Source organism: Fringilla coelebs (genome assembly GCF_963513975.1).
Source record: "Fringilla coelebs genome assembly, chromosome: 1".
Taxonomy (NCBI): domain Eukaryota; kingdom Metazoa; phylum Chordata; class Aves; order Passeriformes; family Fringillidae; genus Fringilla; species Fringilla coelebs.
This window is the reverse complement of record NC_140028.1, coordinates 12639451-12659510: the sequence shown is the minus strand read 5'-3', so window position 1 is coordinate 12659510 and position 20060 is coordinate 12639451. Positions and strand designations below refer to the sequence as shown.

Below are 20060 nucleotides of genomic sequence, written 5' to 3'. Positions count from 1 at the left end.
AACACCAGATGCACTCACCATGCAAATGGGACAAGTATAGCCCAAATACTACAGAAAAAAAGATTATTTTGCTCTCCCCCAGAAAATGCCAAGGAATCCACAGATTCAAAACTCAGTCTGGAAGAGGAACATGGTAAACAGAGAGGGGGCCTGTGAGAGTCAATCTTCTGAAGCCTCAAGTATAGATGGAAAGAAAACATCAGACCAAAATTTTCAGCTTGTGTTGAGGGTGAATGGGACTGGGGAAGGGACCCACTTTCATATGGTCTCCTTCTGTTCACACAGGTTAAGCAGATCTTTTACAAAAGCAGGGACAAAGAAAGAACTGTCTCTATGCACCAGTACTGCCCTTTGGGCAGCATTTCTCAGAGACAGTAACTTTCCACAACACTGGGGAGAATTGGAGCCACCTTGAAATAAAGAGATTATTAGCTGAGGCCACTGTCTCCAAAAGCTCCAGATGCCCTGAGGGTGGCCAGGAAACCTAAGTCAACATGGTCACATTCCTAATGAGGCTTCCCTAAACTCATTTGCTCCATCCTGCTGAATGCTGAATAAAAACCCCAAACTGAGCACAAGCACAGGAGGTCACAGAGTGCTGCCCTCCATGGCTTTCTGCTCTGATGGGAAGTTCCCACACCAACCACTGTGGTTCCTGGGCTTCCTGTGGCACTGCCACTGAAACCACCCCTGCTGCAATGCCCATCAAATTTCTAGATCTATGTCTCCATAGAAAGGATTTTGTGATAAGAAACTGTAACAACATAAATTTCCAGGAAACACTCTACCTCTGAGGAAGACATCTTTTCAGTTTTCCCTGATTATGACAGCCAGTTAGATTAGATAATTACAATCTATTTTGGGTATCAATACAGAATACAAAAGACTATTCAGCTTGTCACAAAATACTACAAAGCTCTAGAACATCAGTTCTCTGGATTTAACTACAACTGAGTTTGATAGCACCCGTCAGTCTACAAAATTACATTCTACTCAGTCTAGCTAGACAGCTGTTAAAAAAAGCTTTAAAAAAACAGTGAATATTGGATTTCAGAAACTTACTACCTAAAGAAGGAAGAATTAAAGGTGTTTGGTAGAAGGACAAAGAAATAAAAATGTCTTACATGTAGGCATAATGGGAGTTCCAAGTTATAATAACTAAAAAGAACATCAGCTCCTCCTTCTGAACATACATCAAGGGCTACCACGGGATGTTTCTAAAAGAAGGGAGGCTGGGGGGACACTGCTTTGAGGTTAGAGGAAAGATAAGTTAGTGCAAGCTAGAGGGAAATACCAGGGGATCAAATATAAACAAAAATTACTTAATCATTGACATAATCTGTTTCAGTAGCATGGGATTCCTGCTAAGTAGGCATTTTATCAAGCAGTCCTTCAACACTATCAGGGCAGAAGTTACAAGAGAGGTCACTGGGGACAGCATGATGGCACCATGCTCGGGAGACCAGACGGCTCCTGATCAGCCATAGCGAGCTCATGCCAGTAATGGCACCTTCCTACTGCACATGCAAGAACTTTATTTTATAAAAGGGAGTCCTGTAAATGCATGTGGAAGCATGCCTAGCTTACAGCTTCCCTCATCATCAAGATAAAAATTAATCTGTGAAAAAAATCTGTGATTACACATATTAATGAGACAGGGATAGGAGATGTCTGCCCAATGAAGTTCAGTAACTGGTGCTGGTGAGCCCTGCACATGGTCTGGGCAGGGCAGCTCCCTCTCTGCGTGAGCCAGGACAGAGCCTGAGAGAGGATCTCATTCCTCCCAGCACAGAGCAGGGCAAAGTCAGACCAGGGGGCTCAGGACCTTATCACATGGTACCTGCAGGACCAGGCTCATGGAAAAGCTATCCCCTCTGGAGCACTAAAACAAAGCTTTAAAGCACAAAGACAACTTCCCTGAGAACTGATGCTCTGCCTCTGCCAGGTACAGAGCAATGCCTGCTGCAGGAAAGGGCTGCTCCAGCTCAGCTCTACTTGCAGAGGCCAAAGATTGGTCTAAAGCTGGGACATGGGGAAGGAAAAACTGGCATGAAATCCAAAAACCTTTTTACAGAATCACTTCCAATATCACCTTTTTAAAGCATAACATACTTCAAAATTCTGCAAGACATAAAAGCACTGAGAGCCAAAAAAATTCTTCAAACCATTTTTTTAAAACTCCAGATAGCTAAATGTATTACAGTAAAGGGTACTTATTCATGGAAGTTGTTCTGACTATTTGAATTTTCAAGACTCAGCAAAAAACGAGAATAAAAATATTCAGAGAGTACAGCAAAGGAAACGTGTCCTTTGTTTATTTTCCCAGAGGGAAAACAAAATCCAAATTGCAAAACCCTCTTTAAAGAACTCAATTCAGTCAGAATCAAACAATTCAGAGTTTAAATGTCTGGAGGAAAAAGAAAACAACTCTAAAGTACTCCAGAATTGCATTTCACTATGGCCATTCACCAGCTCATCCTGCCTCACAGCACTCAATAAGACACAGAATTCATCTTACTGCAGAGGGAATAAAATGGAATGGTGAAGTGAGGAATTGCTATTTTCTAACTGACATTCATTAGCATAAAAGAGGTTATAAACCAAGGTTCAAGTGCAATACATGTCATGAGCTCATGAGCTCTTAATTAGCAAAGTCTGGGAAGCAGAAAAACATTTACTGCTTCTTAAATCTGTTCTTGGTATTTTTAAAATTTTTACTACCACCTTTTTCTCTATTTTAAAAAATAGTTAGAACCTGGAGGGGAGCACAGGGGTGAAGGAATGAAATACAAAACCATCAACATAAACAATACCATCATCCATAAATTGGTCCAAACCCAGCAAGTTAAAGTCACTCTGCCAATTGTAGGCAAGTACTTGCAATTTAGTTTTAGAATTATTATTGTTAGCTGACAAATTAACCACAATTGACTAACAGGTAATGGGGAATACATTTATAAAAAAAAAAAAAAACCAACCTAACCAAAACCCAGCAAGTTGTCATCACCCGTTTCTGAATTATCAGTTTTTTTAAGAACTGGCATACAAGAGAACTTGCATGTATTATATTCAGATTGCAGCTAACACCACCATAAAATTTTATAGCTGAATCTGTTACTGTCACCCAGGGGCAGGAAACACTAACACTGAATGCAGGTACTGCTGCCAGAGGTACCCCAGGAAAATAGTTGCTTCTGCTGACAATTGCCATATCTGAGATAAAAATATGAGCAGTGTTTTATAGATTTTTAAATAGTGACTGAATTGTTTAAATTAATTATTAACCAATGAGTATCAAGAAGATGAATACAATTAATATTAATAATCTAGATTTATTATAAAAGCATTTTAGGCTCCAAAGGCATGTAGAAGTTACAGAGGGTTTTGTCTTGAATTCACCAATTGGTTTCCTCCAAAAAGTCCGTCCAGATCATTTCAGCTAATTATTCAGATGCACATCACTGAAACAGCAAAAACATCACTTACACAGAACAAGAAATCAGAACAATTATTGTGTCTACTAAAAAGAAGCACTCCTTTGCACATGAGTTCATGAGAGGATCTATACAACCAAAATTCTGGATTGAAGCTTAAAAATGAGATGTGCTCTTGCTTTGTTCAGAGGTGGATCCTCAAAAGCAATTTCTGACTCAGATGTACAAGCTCATTCATGGAATAAGATCATAAGGCACCTCCTCATCATCCTTTTTTCTTCCTCTGCTCTTCCTCAGTGTTTGCACCAAAACTGCAACCAAGCAAAATTGAAAAATCTTGTCCCATTGATCTTCAGTTGGGTTCCCTTAGTATTCCAGATGGGGAAACAACAATTCATGAGTTGACAGTAAAGAAAAATCCTGCATCGTTTGTTATAACTCACAAGTGGTTTCCTGTTACTACAGCAATTAAGGCATGAAAGGAGGCTGACTTGTGCAGTGCTAAATATAAACCTGGCTGCCAGCCCCTTCAGTCACATGCACAGCAGAGGGAAAACTGGGCAAAGCTCTGGTACAAATAGACAGAGGAAGTGATAGAAAATTTTCCTATTACTATGGAGAAGGTAACTATGTCTAAACAAATATTCTGCATAAATAAAATTGGATAGTGGTTTTTTAATACTGTAACATTGTAGAGAATTACACAGTGATCATGTTGTATCACCCTCCCTGAAAAACCTCGAAGTAGCAGGAGATTATCACCTTTATTTGAAACCTTTGTTACATCTACTGAACAAAGAGCTGAATGAGCTTTGCAGGAATGCAGTGTGCTCTTGGGCCAATTAATTCCCTTCAGAACCCCAGTAGTGACTGCAAGCTTAGTTCATTCCTGTGATCCTCGGTAGTGAGTATACAATACTCTTATCCTATTATCCCTTCCAAAATGTGGCACAGCATTCATATCCTTTTAAAGATACTTGACAAAACAGAGAGACCTAAGATGGAAACCCTAACTGGAAATGTAGGAGAAAGCATGAAATGCAAACAGGTATCCAGAGCCTCAAATCACTGTCCTCATCATTAAGATGGTTTTATCCTTGACCTAATCCCCTCCTTCATCAGTGCCTTATAAATGTGAAGGTCAGCATTTCCACTCAAACAGGTTAATGCCAAAGTAGCATTTGCAGTGGTTTGCTTAAAAAAGGTCTCAAACCACAGATGGAAAAAAAAAGACTTAAGATGCTTGCCTTGGGATTCAAGGGGGTTAATCAGCTAAAGTGATGACAACGCAGAAAGGACTTGCAGCTTGTAACAGAGATGCAGCATAAGGATAGAAATAGAGTTTGAGCTATCTCCTTCAGAGAGAAATAGAAAATGTCAGAAAAAACAGCTGAAGTGCTTGCATAAAAGTGCCAGCAACATAGTAAAACTGCTGGGAAAGCAAACAGGAACAATAATGAGATCTCGGTTCCAGAAATAAAGGGTAATATTATTATTTAATAAAAAACAAAACAAAACAAAACAACAACAAAAAACATAAGAAGGTTCTTGAGAGCTGCCAAGAAACAAACTTGCTATAGCAATTCCCTGACTGGAAAGAACCATATTCAGAGTTAAAATTCTCTGCCACAAAAAACCAAATACTCCTACCAATAGGAGGCTGGCTCTGCCTTCCCTCCTCACCCTCTCCATTTCAATGCCTGAGGACTGCAAGGAGTTCTTGGGAGCCAGAGGATGGACATCTCCCAGTGGCACAGCATTTTGGATGAATGAATCTTTGCCTGGGATTATTGACAACCTCTCCACTAGATTTGGAAAAAAGACCGAATGAGTCCTTCTGACTAACACAGTGGAATTAATGCCATCCAAATATATTCATTTAACTGTTTCAGTAAGGTGAGGTTTTGGCATTTCTCTGTCAGCAAGGTTTTTTCTTGGGCCTCTCTTGTTCAAGGGAAGGATCTATCCATCATTTCATAGGTTTGCAGTTGAGCAGAGCAGCAGCACAGCAACAGTGCTGAACTGGAAACAAGACCATGGTATCTGTGCATTATCAGAGTTCAATACATACCCATAAAAGTACAAGCAAAGCAATTCTGTGGGACACCACAGAAGATTTGCTAACAAAAACTATCAGCACTCTGTGTACAATCAGAGATCTCATCTACTAGAGAACTTTCATCACCTTTAAATAGGGTTGCATTATGCAACACTGATGTCTAAACATGAGAGCTCATGAAATATCTAGGGAGTTATATGTACAATATCCTTTATTCATTTGTGTTTCCCCCAGGCCCTGCTTTAACAAGAAATCTGAACAGCCGCTGAGAGACAAGCTTGTTTATTCCTGCCCTCCTCTCCATCATGCCTTTTCCCATCCTGCACTAAACTATACTTCTTTCCCCAGGAAAGAAAGCCAGTGGGAGAACAGTTTTAAGAACAGGGAGCAGCTTTGGCTTTCAAGGCCAGGTCTGGTACCTGCAGGCAGCAGCAGAACCCCTTAGAGGAGACAGCTCACTGACAACAGCCTGCGCAGAACACAGGGGAACCAGGCACTCCCTTCTCCCCTGCCCTGGCACAAAACTGAGAGAGTGCAATGACACAAGGGGCTCGTGCCTCAGCCACAGCTGGGCTTCCACAGCCCCTGGCACCAGCAGTACCTGCACTCAGACAGCAAAAACCCTTCCCACAGCCGCCACCACCTGCAGGCAGCTGCAACAGCACAGCAGCACCAGGCGGGGGGGGGTGGGGGGGGGGGGGTCGGTCTGGCTCATTAAATTTGTTTGGTGGGATTCTTCTTTTCCTTTGAGAAAAATCAACTACAATCTTTACAGAGAGCTGAAGACAAACTGCTATTAAATCACATACCACTAACTACCAGCCCTCTTGTAAGCAGAAAGTTCCATTCCCTGCCGGAGGACGACCTTGGAAGCAAGTACAACTGCAGAAATAAGCTTCTGTCTGAAATAACTTTAAATGCATGTAGAGTTTATTGCTTTTCATCTGTCTCAGACTTAATAAAGCAACCCAAAATAAGAGAGACAGAGAGGACAGAGAAACTGAATGATTGCCAAACATTTAGTTACAGACTCATACTATGTAATGACATTCATCCTAATTTTTCATTGCATTGGGGCATTAAAGACAGAAGTATGAGCTGCCTTGAAGTCCGTAAGAATCTGTTCATTCCTGTCAGCAAAAGGAACACCCTAAGAAACCACTGACAATTTAAGTTCCAGCCATAAATTACACTCAAGTAATTTGTGCCTCTCTGTATAAATGCCTAATGAATACAGAATGCAGTAGCAATGAAGCTATTCTTAACTCTTCACCTGCTGCTAGAGGTAGTGCAGTAGATTCACCACTTTGATACCCCCTTCCCTTCCCCATGTAACTTAGCCTCATTTGTGAATCTACTCTGACACCCCCATCTACTCCCTGCATAGTCAAATTCAAACTGCAAAGACAGCTTCCTCTGGCAAATGGCTGAAGGAATTATTATAATATAAAAACAGATAAAATCACTCCACATGAACTTCACTTTAAAATATTTTCTTTTAATTTTTATGTTATAAGAGCATGAAATATCTACTGGGTTGTTCTGCAGCTGCATTATCTAATAATTTATTCTGCACAGGAATTTTAAGTTCTAGTAAAAAACTCACTCTGTTCACAAAAATTGTCTGAAATATTAAGATTGCTGGTTTTGTAAATAAAGTCATACAGAAGGAAGAAGAACACAAAGGCTACTGTGCTCTACTCTTCCTAAAAGTGAACAGTTCTGAGTTCCAAGCTCACATTTTATTCTTTCAACCAACTGCCTTTATTCTGCAAAACAAAAAAGGAACACCCTTCTCCTGGTCAGTGTTTCTCCAGCCTCTGGCAAGCATGAGACCACTCTCAGGAGGATTCAATTGCAAGTGCATCCCTACAGATTCCAGCTGCAGAGCCAGCTAAAGCTTCAGCTCCTGTCACACCCCTGCAAGTGCCAGCTGTGCACACACTTCCTCTAAAGCTGCTTCAAGACCTCTGCTCTATGGAGAGCTGCACATCTGGTCCACCTATTTAATCCCAATGCTTCTTAACTTTCCCAGAAAGTACACAGTGTCAGTTTATGAAATACACAGTTCTGCTACTTAGGACAGGTTTTTTTTTCAATTTTACACATTTCCCCTTTTCCACTGACAGGGTTTACCTGCTCTTTTGTCACAGCTTCACTGTAAGCAGGCAGCAGAATCCTGTGGGTGCTGAAATTACACCCTTCACCTCCAGTTCTGCTAATCAGCTTGAGAATTAGTGAAGTACAAACACAAATCCTCAGCTCAGAGTTTTCTGCATACAGAAGCCTGTTTTGTTTTCCACAGGAGAGGAAATATGGAATCTAATGCTGTGGCACTGCCCACATCAGTGACATACTGTAATGCCACTATTTACTGGAGATCTTAATGAAACATGCACCCCTGTAGTTTTTCACAGTGTGCAATGGAGACTGGTCACAGTGTGCCTCCAGCATCCTTCCCTGCCTCATTCTCTTCTCCCTCTGCTTCTCCAAAATCTGTGCAATGTTTACACAGCCCCTTTTCCAGCAGCAAAGTAGGGGATGGATTCAGGCTGAGGTTGCTTTTTGCAGTGCTGAAGCAAAGTCCTGTGTGATGTGGCGGGCAGCCACTCAGACCACGATGAATAATCCTGAATAGAGAGCCAGAGGAAGGAAGAAGAGAGACAGCTCCCTTCCTAGGCAAAAGACAAATGTTGAGATAAAAACTATAATTGCAAATAGTTGCCAAAACTTCAAAGGTAACCTGGGAGATGAAACCAGTATTGCTCACTAGTGCAAGTCACCACGCGCTGTTAGGGACACAGAGATCCCAGAAGGGACTCCTGCCTGAGACACAAGAACCCTCCTGGGCCTACCCATGAGAAACCAGAAAGGCAGAACCTTAGGTCAAATACAAAACTGCACCCTGAAGTGCTCTGAAGTCACGTTGTTACTGCAAGGAGTGTTTTGATACTTTTCCTCCTGTTTCTAAATTCCCTCCTGATCATGAATTTGGGACTTCTCCTTAATTCTGGCACTTATTCTTAGTCAGGTACACAGCCAGGCCCAGAGAAGAACAGCAGCGCTAGGATGGGAAGCAGAATTGAGACTTCCATACCCGCAGGTTTTTGGGACAGGGAAAGAACAGAACAGTCTTTACAACAACACAGGTGAAACCAGCAGTAAATCCACACCCATATGGCCCAGTCACATCTACTACACATCACCTCACACACAGCTCATCCAGGCCTGCTCTTACCCACTGTGTGAAACCCAGGAGAATGCTTTTTCTCTATTGAAAAAGTAATTAAAGTGAGCTTTTTTTAACTGAACTTTTAACACAGGATCAGATATAAATCATTGTAAAACTCAGCCATAGTAATGTGCAACTGCAAAAACTGAGGTAAGTATGGAAAAGAGGTAGACACAATAAGTTTCTAGTATCCAACCCTGAGATGTAATCCAACAGCGAAAATTTCACAAATCCAGACTTTTTTGTTTTGCTTTGGTAAACCAGATCCAATAAACAAGTTAAAAACTTATAAAAGGTCACATATAATTCCCAATAAGAACAGTCTTTTTCAGCCTGGACCATCTGTGACTTATCAGAACTCAACTGCACATTGGTAAATTTCTTCTGTTCAGGGAAAGGGACATTGAATCAGAAGACGTCTGTTGAATATTTGCAAGAGGAAAAGGTCACCAGACTGATTATTTATAACAGCATTGTCACTTTTGCAGCTACCTATTTACTTGATTAACTTTACTCCATAAAATAATATAAATATATAATGAAATTGCAAAAGGAGTGGTGGAGTGGTGGATTTCAAGCTGTTCTCCCATCTCTTCTTTATGGCAAAAACCTGTATTAGACAAGATGGCTGGAAATCGTTAAGTCTCACTAATGAGCGAAACAGTTAATTTTATATTTGTAACATCAAAGCTTTACCTGCACTTTGTTGCCAGAACTGAAGCAAAGAAACAACTGGATTAAGAGGTTATCTGTAATCTGAAAATACAAACTGATGGTATTTGAAATGGCAGCTGGCTAAAGAAATTGGTTTGTTATATGTACGTTTTTCTCCAGTCTTCCACAAAATTAAATAAAGCAGAAAAACCACATTTTCTACCAATTCAGGTTGTTATGAATGATGAGATAATAGCCTCATGGAGACTGATGATTCACACCTTAGTGTAAGATAAGTTACAGCAAACCATCCAGCACTAAGGGCAAACCATCCAGCACTGCACAAACGCTATCAAGTGCAAATAATTTAAAAAGTTACTGTAACAGTACAATAACCAGAAACTGATAATGCCTAAAAGAAAAATGTAGCAGGTCAAAGTGCAGCAATTGTTGGCTCCCAGTAAGCATTTGGACCTGAGCTATGTGGCAGTACAAGTTTACATACAACAACACAACTGAAAGCACAGACCTATGTCCATGGCACAGACAGGAATCACACACCGGGGACTGTCTCCAACCCCCCCACAACATTCCCAAAATGTTTTGGGAAGTCCAGGCAACAGGTCCCAGACAATCTCCAAGAAGTGAGCTCTGGGAACCTAAGGCCAGGCCACTCTGGACACTGTATCTGGCTCCTATTAGTTGAAGTTGGTATCACTGTAGAAACCTTTTTGTCTCAAACTTTTCCATTTTTCCTGAAATTGGAAAGATTTTTCGAAGCTGTGTCCTTCCCCCAGGTCATGCAGGAGCCTTTCACCAGGATCACTGCCAAACAGTAAGGCATGTTGTAATTCTGGAAATGCCTAAAAGCCATGAAGTATTTTAACACCAAGGTTTTATTCCTACACACAAGCAGTAGGAGATAATAAAACAAACCACCTTCTTCTTATGGCTGCTTTTAGCCAATAGGAGAGTTAATACAGAATCTGATCCATCTCAAAATACAGAGTCTTAAATATGTTTCTATTTCCCCTTTCTATTATCTAGAGAAAATAATGTGATATTTAAAAAATGGCCTGTTAATATTTGCCAAATGTATCTCAATCTAAATAAAATTTAATAAAAACTCAAAAGATACCAAAAAAATCAATTAATATTATGAGCAATCACATACAAAATGAAACTGGCAACTGATGCAGAAGAAAAGTATAGCAAGTAGCAAGAATCACTATGTATTATGGCTGCTAGGGAGGGTATTTTATTTAACAATTAGCATTTAAATATCGAAGAATCCTAAGTAAATAAACACTGGAAAAAACAGCTATGGTTTTATATCCCATAGTTTTGAATGAAACATGCACTCTGCTGGGTTGAACAAAGTATTTTGTGGGCTTTGCCTTAAAATACTCCCCATGTTTCAGAGGAAGCACGTGTTTCAGGCATGAGTTAGTCACGTCCCAAAAATTCCATGTTCACTCACTGTTAAAGGAAGTTCTCACACACAGAAACAAAACAGAAATAAAAAGGCATGCTTTCAGAATATTTGAAATATCACTGTGCTAATTTAAGGATAAAGTAGAAAGAAGGCACAAGGCAGCTCACATACTCATGTCCAACTTTCTCCAAAATGAGCCATTTTCATAAAAAAATCTTAACAACAGCACAGGGACCCAAGACAGCTTCTTTAAGTACTCTGCTTGCATGATATACTTATTTTTCCATTTACTTGTTGTTTTTAGAAAGGATTTTTTTCTGGAGATAACAGATGCCTCTGTAGTTTCATATTTGGATTGATTAAATAATAAATGAGGCTGACTAAAGCTCAGTTGAATGAGTCAGCTTTAAATAATTTCTTTCTTAGAGAAACTGGCAGACTTCCTTTTCTTTTAATTGAGGTTACACACTGGAACCTCTGTGCTCACAGAATAAACATGATCTATTTCATTCGTTCCTGTTGCAGGGAGATCTAAATGTTTTGAATCTATCACTCTCAAGGGTTTAAGTTGCACTCTAAGTAAAAGCTGCATTTCAAGTGATCTTCCATGAAAAGCTCTGAATCAAAAGCAGCTTTTGTACTGGACAAGAGAGTTCTTGGGAGACAGATTTTCCTTTTAGCTCTAAAATGTACTACTTTACAAAAGACACAGCTGAAGAACAATGGCTTAAGAATCAGATATTTTTTCTGATTCTGATATAGAAGATATTTCTGCATGTCACCTATTTTGTATTCATCACATGCTTAAGCACATGCAAAAGACAAAACATTTTAATTGGAGCAATGTTTTATTTTAATTGAAGCAAACTTATTTTACCTCTGGCAGGAAAGGGCAAAGGCAGCTAACTAAATAAAATTTTTTAATTATAGTATCATTCCTGTATTATATTTGGACCTCATAATTTAATGCACATCACTTTCCAAGAAAAAAGCATAATACTGAGCTGATACTGAGCTGCTTCAAAAAAAATGAAGTTGTTTCATCTGGTCAAGTATTAACTAGAAACTCTAGTACAGTGCAGCAGTTTCCAAAAGACCTGCGCTTGAAACACCTCGATCAAGTTAAACGTAAGTACCTGAAGATGGGGATTGCTGAAATTCTTGAGACTGAAGGCTTTATATGAACATGAACAAAAACTGTGTACTTTTATTTCTTGCAGCAATACATGCCAAATGCATCAAAACAAGCATGCAGGAAGTCTGTCAAACCAGCAGCCTGCTGGCCTTATGCAATGCACATGGCAGCAACCACACTTTTCCATTTGGGTTTTTTCTACTGTACCAAATTCACTGGTCGTCTCTGGTGACTCTACATCCTCTGCTGGCTTCTCAAGTGGTACCAGTGGTTTAGGATACCTTACAGCTACAAGTTTTCAAAAACAAAACAGCAATCAGTCATTATTTTAAATCTTCCAATCAATACTGGAACATCCGCCAGCAAGAAAAGATCCTTTAAAAATATTAAGACTGGATTTCTGTGGGTTTTACATCAATTCCACTGGATTGTTTGCAGGGTTTTCTCTGCAAAAAAAGTAAGACAAAGCTTCTGCATTTAAGCAGACTAGAACCTGCTTTAAGTTATGTGAGCAAGTAAAATTTCAGAATATGGAAGCAAACCAAACCACAACAAAAAAATCATGAACTTCAGAAAACATTACCTTGATGCAGGAGGTTAAAAGGTAGACAGTTACAGCTGACATTTTCAGAATAGTTTTACCATGAGTGACCATGCACCAATTTTCTTGTTTATGACATTAAACCTCAGACCCTAAATTACCTAACAGTCTGGGTTTGACAGGATTCAATGATCATCTAGTTCCAACCCCATGGGACACCTTCCACCAGACCCACTTGCTTCAAGCCCCATCCAACCTGCACTTGTAGGAAAGGGGCACTCACAGCTCCTCTGGACAACTTATGCCAGTGTCTCACCACCCCATAGTAAAGAATTTCTTCTGAATAGCTAATTTAAACCTACCCTCAAAAGCTATTCCTTCTTGTCCTATCACGAGATGTCTTTTGTGAAAAAGCCTCACCAGGACACTTGTAAACCCCACTTACATGCTGGAATGTGCTACAAGGTATCACCAGAGCCTTCTCCAGGCTGAACAGCCCAAACTTACTCAGCCCAGAGAAGCAGAGGGGCAGACACTGATCTCTTGTCTATGGCAGACTCAAAGGAAAGGCCTGAAGTTGTGTCAGGGAAGGCCGAAGTCGGATATTAGTAAAAGGCTCCACACCCAGAGGGTGGCTGGGCACTGGAACAGAGCACTTCCCAGGGAAGTGATCACAGCATCAATCCTCACAGAGCTCAAGAAGTGTTTGGACAATGCTCTCAAGAGACATGGTGTGATTCTTGGGGGTGTCTCTGTGCAAGGCCAGGACCTGGACTCAATGAATCCTGTAGGTCCCTTTAAACTCAGGATATTCTATGATTCTGTGATGCATGAGGTTCAGATATTAACGAAAATGATCAGCAGAGCCTCAGGAGCACTTTTCCTTTTTGCACTCTGCCTTCATGAGAGAGCTTCAAGACTCTGGGCAGGAGGTGGGGGGTATATTTAAAAAAAAAAGTTTCACAAGCAAAATGTAGCACATCCTTCCATCTGAAACACAGTATTTCTTTCACCACCTAGTATTTTTGACACAGCAGTGAGATTGGTAACAGTCCTGGTGTAGACTGCAATGGTTTGAGAGCATAAAGGAACTCACACAGGCAGGCCAGCAAGAGTTTGTCATTTTACCAGCTTGACAGAGCACTTCAAACTTGTGAATTGGACACTTGCCAGCAGTCTGCCAGAAGACCTTTTCCTAGAATAGCAATCAAACACTAGAGTTAAAAAAAATGTATTGACCTAGGTCACAGCAAAGGAGAGAGAAGTAGATGACACTGCTCCACACACAGCATGGCATTGACCTGCATGTGCTGGGTGTGTGAAGGAGAGAGGAAGAGAGCACTGTCCCCACCAGGTGCCATGGTACCTGGCACAACAGCATGAACAGTTCTCCAAGCTCAGGGGCTGAGGGCAGTGCTTACCAAAAACCTCACACTTGCATGGTGAAATCACTCTTCAAACAAGACAAGTACTTCCACGAGGATGGAATTATGCTTTGTTGTGTTATCACAGATTCAGTTCTAACAAAAAGAGGTACTAAAATCCAAGCAGTCCTAAACCACCATGGCAGATGAACCAGTTTGTTCATATCAGGAAGAAGCATCTGACTCATGCAAGAGAGGGAATCTTTCTCACAGGAGACTTGTTTAGAGTGTCTAAAAACCTCGGTGAAATCCACTCATCTTTGATGACTTTGCATCTTTTGAATTAACTCTTCTTGTAAAGCTGTGGAAGTAGAGGCACACAGACTCAAACACTCCCTAAGCTATTCTAATAAACTGGGGAGCTCATAAATTTAACACCAGAACATAAGCCAGTGAGGTTTCTTCTGACACCAAATGAGATTTCACCCAGCAATAGCTAAAACCTTGTGAATTCCCTGAGATTCTGCACCAGCTGTCAGCCCAACTGAATGCAAGGAAGTGGAGCCCTTTACCTGCACACTACGGTTTTGTTGTTGTTGTTTGGTTTTTTTTCCTTAACAAAAGGTGCACTAACTTGAGCTTATGAACAGTTTTCTATCAGAATGTACCATTTTGGTCAGATTATTTATGTATCTCAGATTATTATGAATGGTATGACATCCCATGCCTTCAAAGAGAATCTAGCTAGAAACTGCATTCTCCAAAATCTGCAAATTAAATTACAAAACCAGTTGTCAAGACTCATTGCTATGGTGTTTTTGCATGTTTTCCAGGTAATACACAACTTCACCAGGCAGAGGAAGAAGAAATTTCACTTCAAAAGACCTTTCATTTAATGATCATTTCACAAAAGTCTTCCACTTAAAATACACAATGCAACTGAGTGCTTCCAAGGAATTGTATTCAATATATAATGTACATACATTATATACTAGAAGCATCTATTTTATGTATTATATACACACATACATATGTATTTTATCTGTATGTACAGAAAGGTAGGAAAACAGGAATTGTTTTCCCATCTTTGCAACAAAGATGGGAAAATAAAGGATTCTTTCACTGTCGAGACCTGAGATTTCTTAGAGGCCTAGATAATCACTGTGTTAGTAATATTAATGAAAAGTAGTTAGATCAGGGCTCAAGAATATTGCAAAGCAACACATAAAATACCGACAGTACCCTAGGAAGCAATAAAGACACAGCAAAAATGCCAAGTTTAGTATTTCTTACCTAAAGTCAAACCCTTTAGTATTTTCCCACCTCATTACCAGGCTTGCTGCATTGCTTACAAGTGCATCTTTGATTAATCATCTCATATTATATACTGGAAACCAAAGGTAGAAACCCTAAATACAAGCTCCTTAAGTAAGAGGTTCTATCTTCTTCCTAATGCCACTTTTGTCAATGGAATATTGCTATAGAAGGTCAGAAGCATTAAATAATTCTCCATATTTCCTGAAAGATTTTACACTTTCATCTCCATCATGCAAGAAAGAAACAAGAAAAATCTGATTATCTGAAGCCAACAAAACTATGTCTTGTTTACAGGGCACCACTTCTAGAAACAGAGAGCAGGACTATTACATTTGAAATCAACGGGCCTACTTGCTACTTCAGTGTAACCATGAAAATAGAAATATACAAATTGCTTGCATTCAATTCCACATGTATCATCTCTATCTGGTATGGCTGAGTGTGGGTGACATGCTTACAAGAAACACAAGCTAAAATTTTAAATCTTTGTTTCAAAGCTCCTCCTGGGAAAATACGACACTTTATTCATCTTTCCAAGGTTCAAAAGGAGGAAAAAACAAAAAAAAAGAAAAACTTAAAGACTTCAATGCAGAACGAAAACTAAATCCAGATGAGAAAGGATTTGCAGCTGTCTTCAGAAAGAACAGCTCAGTGATGTTTTGACTAAATTTTAAGATAGTAAGATACAGACTATAGTCTAAATCAGGACAGTTTTCAAAATATTTTCTGAGAACTAGTCTATCAAGATACCGTTTCACAGTCTTCCCCCAGCTTCTACTATGCAAAACACATCTATGAATTCAAACTCAGGCTTTCAGCTCTCAGCCATCACATTCTCACAGACATAGTTCTGTCTTCTGAAGCACTACAACAAACAGCAGAGTTTCAGTCAGTGTTTATTCATAAGCTAGGCTGCTTAACTGACCTCTAGTGCCTGGTATCTGGAAGCTCCATGACCCTGCAGATAATACAGGTGACAAGGCGATGGCAGGCAGATATACACTCACAAACCTCTCCCCACCTACAGTTTTTGTGACTACAGCACAAACAGATGTTTTAAGTTTCAAAAATGCTTCAGAGACTCACCTAACTTACAGGTAACAGCTACAGCTCACCTACCTGAGGACCGTCCTTCAGCGTAGCAGCCGCAGCAAAGGATGGGTTTCCCCGCAGCCTCTGCCATTAGCGGAGGCCACAGATAGTGTGTCCTGTCATATTTCCTGCTAGGGCAATTAGCTGCTGGAACTGCATCCTTCTGGTGGTAGGCCTGGGAATGGGCTGAGGAACTTGCCCCATTTGGTTCTTGATGTGCCCAGGTCTCCCCATATTGCTGACAGCCTCCCCTAGCTGATATGGGGTCTGTTAAGGCACAGAAGAGGTAGTGAAGGAAGAAGGTCAAAACTTAACCCAATAAGGACTGTGTTAAGAAGGATATGGACTAACACCTCCCTTTCCATAAAGAATTATGAAAAGATCACAGGCACAAAACAAGCTTAAGCAGAGTAGCAAAACTACATAGACATTTCATGATCAAGGAGAGACTGATTTTTCAGACTCAAACAGAACACGAGAATTTACACAAGCAGTAAAGAAGAGAATTTGAAGGCTGTGTTTGGATCACTTTCATTGGAAATCAACACAAAAGTCCAACCAGGGACCTCAGCTAAAGAATCAGCTGCTGGGAGCTACAGCATGCTGCCAACAAATGAGAGGATTGATAACATTGCTATAACGGTTTTATCTTGACTGAAGTCATGATTTGTAAAGATCAAAAATGACACAAGTCAATCAGAGAAAGCACCTGGAAAGCAAGACACAAATAGCTCTCCCCTCATCTGTTATTCAAAACCTGTGAACCTATTCAGGTCATTGCTACACAGTTACCATTTCGACAGCAGGAAAGAACAATTATACAAAATATTTCTAAACATAATGAAGCATTTTAAATACAAAATACAAAACCTAGCTCAGAAAAGTTTCTAATTTTCTTTCAAGTGTAGCCCTTCTAACCGCCTTTTCTTTTTCTGGCACGGCACAGCGCTGGCAGTGATGATACATATCCATCACCTCTCTGCCCTTCTTTACACAAAATCTGAATTCTTTCAATAATCCTCTACAGAAAACAGCTATAGGCAATAAATTCAAGATAGGGTTTTTCTCCAATTTCTATTTAACACACTTACAAGAAGCCCTTTTCAGTTATGATTTTTTTTTTTTTTTGTAACACATGAAGAAACAGAATTTCTTATAGGTAAAAGCTGACAGCTGTTACCATGCTGCAGTCTGGTAAAAATATCCCATGAATAGAGCTGGCTAAAGGAAAAGGTTATCTACAAAAAAAGTGTTATCAAACTAGATGGGCAGATCAAGAATCTGACTCCAAGGATGAGGTCCGATGGCACTGCAACACTTTATGCAGCCCTCACTTGTAAGGCTTCTAAGCCCACAACTGAGATTTTTCTGAAACAATCTCTCAAACAAGATTAATGATTACAGCTTCAGGCACAAGTGAACTGCAATTTCCACTAGTGGAATAAACTTAAAACCAACTAATAAACTCCCATGCAGTAAAAATGTCTAAATGCAAACTGATGCTACTGTTACTTCGCTTCTACATCCTGAATCATCAGAAAGTCACAGCATTTTACACAACAGACTTTCACATTATAACTAACAGCATCTGAGCAGCAAGACATTAAATACGACCATCTGTTGATTTACATCTGTATAAAAGTTGAGACACTATACTGAAATTTTGAAGTCTCATTTTGATATCCACCACACAATCCTCCGCAAGGTTCCGTTCCATTTAACCTGAGCAATAATAACCGATGAGACAGAAACTCACACAAAAACCTCACAACAAGAACTGTTCAGATGCTGAGAAGGATTTATTTGGGAAGAGTATTAGTTGTTAGTATTCAAAAGTTAGTGTCAACTTACAGTTCAAAGCATTCTACTCTCTGCGTTGTAAAACAAATAAAACTGATTCACTGTCTGCAAAACAGAAGCGCTGCTGCTCCCAAAAATAGGCGTTTAAGCGAACTACTCTCTGACTAGAAACACTAATGTTTATATACAAGTGTGCTACAAACAAAACCAACGAGATACCTGGAAGGGTTCTGTCTCTTCACAAAAGCAACACTTTTACAGCTGACCCTCAGACCTGCTCTCTGCCCACCCAAATTTTCTTCCAGACATCTACAGAGGAGCCACAAGACACAGAAATGCCCTTTCCAAGGGCACGCTACTATCAAAGTCACAAAGAGGCCTAGATCAAATGCACACTGATCTCTTAAGTACCCGCTATCATCTTCGCTGCAATCGGGATTGTAAATTACAGCTGAGGATCAGAACTAGAAGTAAGGAGGCTGTAATTAAGAGGATTTGGTTTTGTCAGGTTTTGATTTGTTTAAGGAACAGTGTCAAGTTGGCAAGAACAGTTGGATCGGATGAGAAAAATCACTGTGAATTACTTAAACTGGCGTTGCATAGCCCTGTATTCAGAGATACATCTGTAAACCTTCCCAGCACACACACACACCTTCCGAATGAGAACAGACACTTCCAAGAAGCAGCGCCGGCAGGTCTCCGGGCAGGGAAGTGTAACTCATGAATGAGCTCCCAAAGCAGCAGCAGCCCGGCGTCTCTTAAGAGGTCTGAAATCAATTTACTGCTGCCCTGGTGTCAGGGGGATTTTATGAGACACACTTTCCTACTCCCATTCCGAAAAATGGCCACCCGTGGCTCTCTGAAACACCCGGTGAGATGACAGACCCACCGAGGATTTGGCACACTGGGCCGATTTAAGTTCCAAAGGTGCTGCTGATGCTTCTGGAAACTAAATTTCAGGTCGCGTACCTCATTTATACCAAATTACGCGAACACACAGGGGCGAGCGCTTTTCGATGCCTCCTTCTGCTGGAGTTTCCTACTCGCCCGAAGGAGTCGCTTGGGCGAGGGCGGGGGCACCCCCAAACTTCGGAGGCTCAGCCACCACTCCGGCCCGGCCCGACCCTCCCACCCCAGCCGGGCTCGGGGTGGGTCGCGGCTCACCTTGGGCGATGGCGATGGACTCGAAGCGGTGGAGCTCCCGCAGCAGGCAGCTCCGCTCGGTGGAGTGCAGGCTGTAGATGAAGTCGCGGGCCCCCTGCGCTGTGTTCAGCGCCTCCATCGGCTCCTTCTTGGGGTGGGTGCCGAGCGCCCGCGACCCTCGCGGGAGGAGCAGCCCCTCGGCGCCGCCCCGCAGGCTGCCCAGGCGGCGGCGGCAGCAGCACCGCGGGCCCCGCAGCGAGCCCAGGCAGGACGAGGGGACGGCGGCGGGGCCCCCCGGCCGCCCCAGCAGCAGCGCCGCCCGGCCGAGCCACGCCGACATGGAGCCGGGGAAGGGCGCGGCGCTCGGGCCGCCAGAACCGCCCGCGGCCGAGTCGCCCGGGCCGCGCTCCCGCGGCTGCTCCGCCGGTGGGGCCGGGCGGTCCGCGCCAGGCACCGCCCCGCCGAGCTCCCGCCAGCAGCGGCGGCAGCGGCGGCAGCGCCGCCCCGCCCCGGCCCGGCCCCAGCCCCGCTCCGCTCCGCTCAGGGAGCCTCGGCCGCAGGGCGGGGCGGAGGGCCCCGAGGGGCGGCCCCGCGCAGGCGCCCGCCCGGCCGCGCTGAGGGGAGCGGGGCGGCAGCGCCCGGCGACCTCCGAGCGCCGGCCGGGGCAGCGCTCCTTCCGAAGCCTTCCCTTGTACCCACTGCTTAGTGCCTGGGAGCTCACAGGGCTTCTCGCAGAGCCAACATCCGACAGCTTAGCCGGGCAACAGAAATGAGATTTTGCTTGTCTTCCCCGTTTTCCAGGCCCTTGCCTTAGAGTACTATGTTGTTGCATCATCCAGTTTAGGTTAAGTCCA

General features: G+C 41.9%; 1 protein-coding gene across 1 annotated transcript in view; it reads right to left on the bottom strand.

The window, feature by feature from the left end:
• The window catches only part of TMEM65 (transmembrane protein 65), a 30852-nt gene extending 11189 nt beyond the window's left edge, over nt 1–19663 (bottom strand). Inside the window, exons 1-2 of the mRNA XM_084223309.1 lie at nt 19228–19663; nt 12157–12237 (exon numbers count right to left, since the gene is read on the bottom strand). Of these exons, the coding sequence (XP_084079435.1) occupies nt 12157–12237; nt 19228–19546 (400 nt within the window). The 5' untranslated portion in view covers nt 19547–19663. The remainder of the gene's footprint in view (nt 1–12156; nt 12238–19227) is intronic.
• Between the last annotated feature and the right edge of the window lie 397 nt (nt 19664–20060).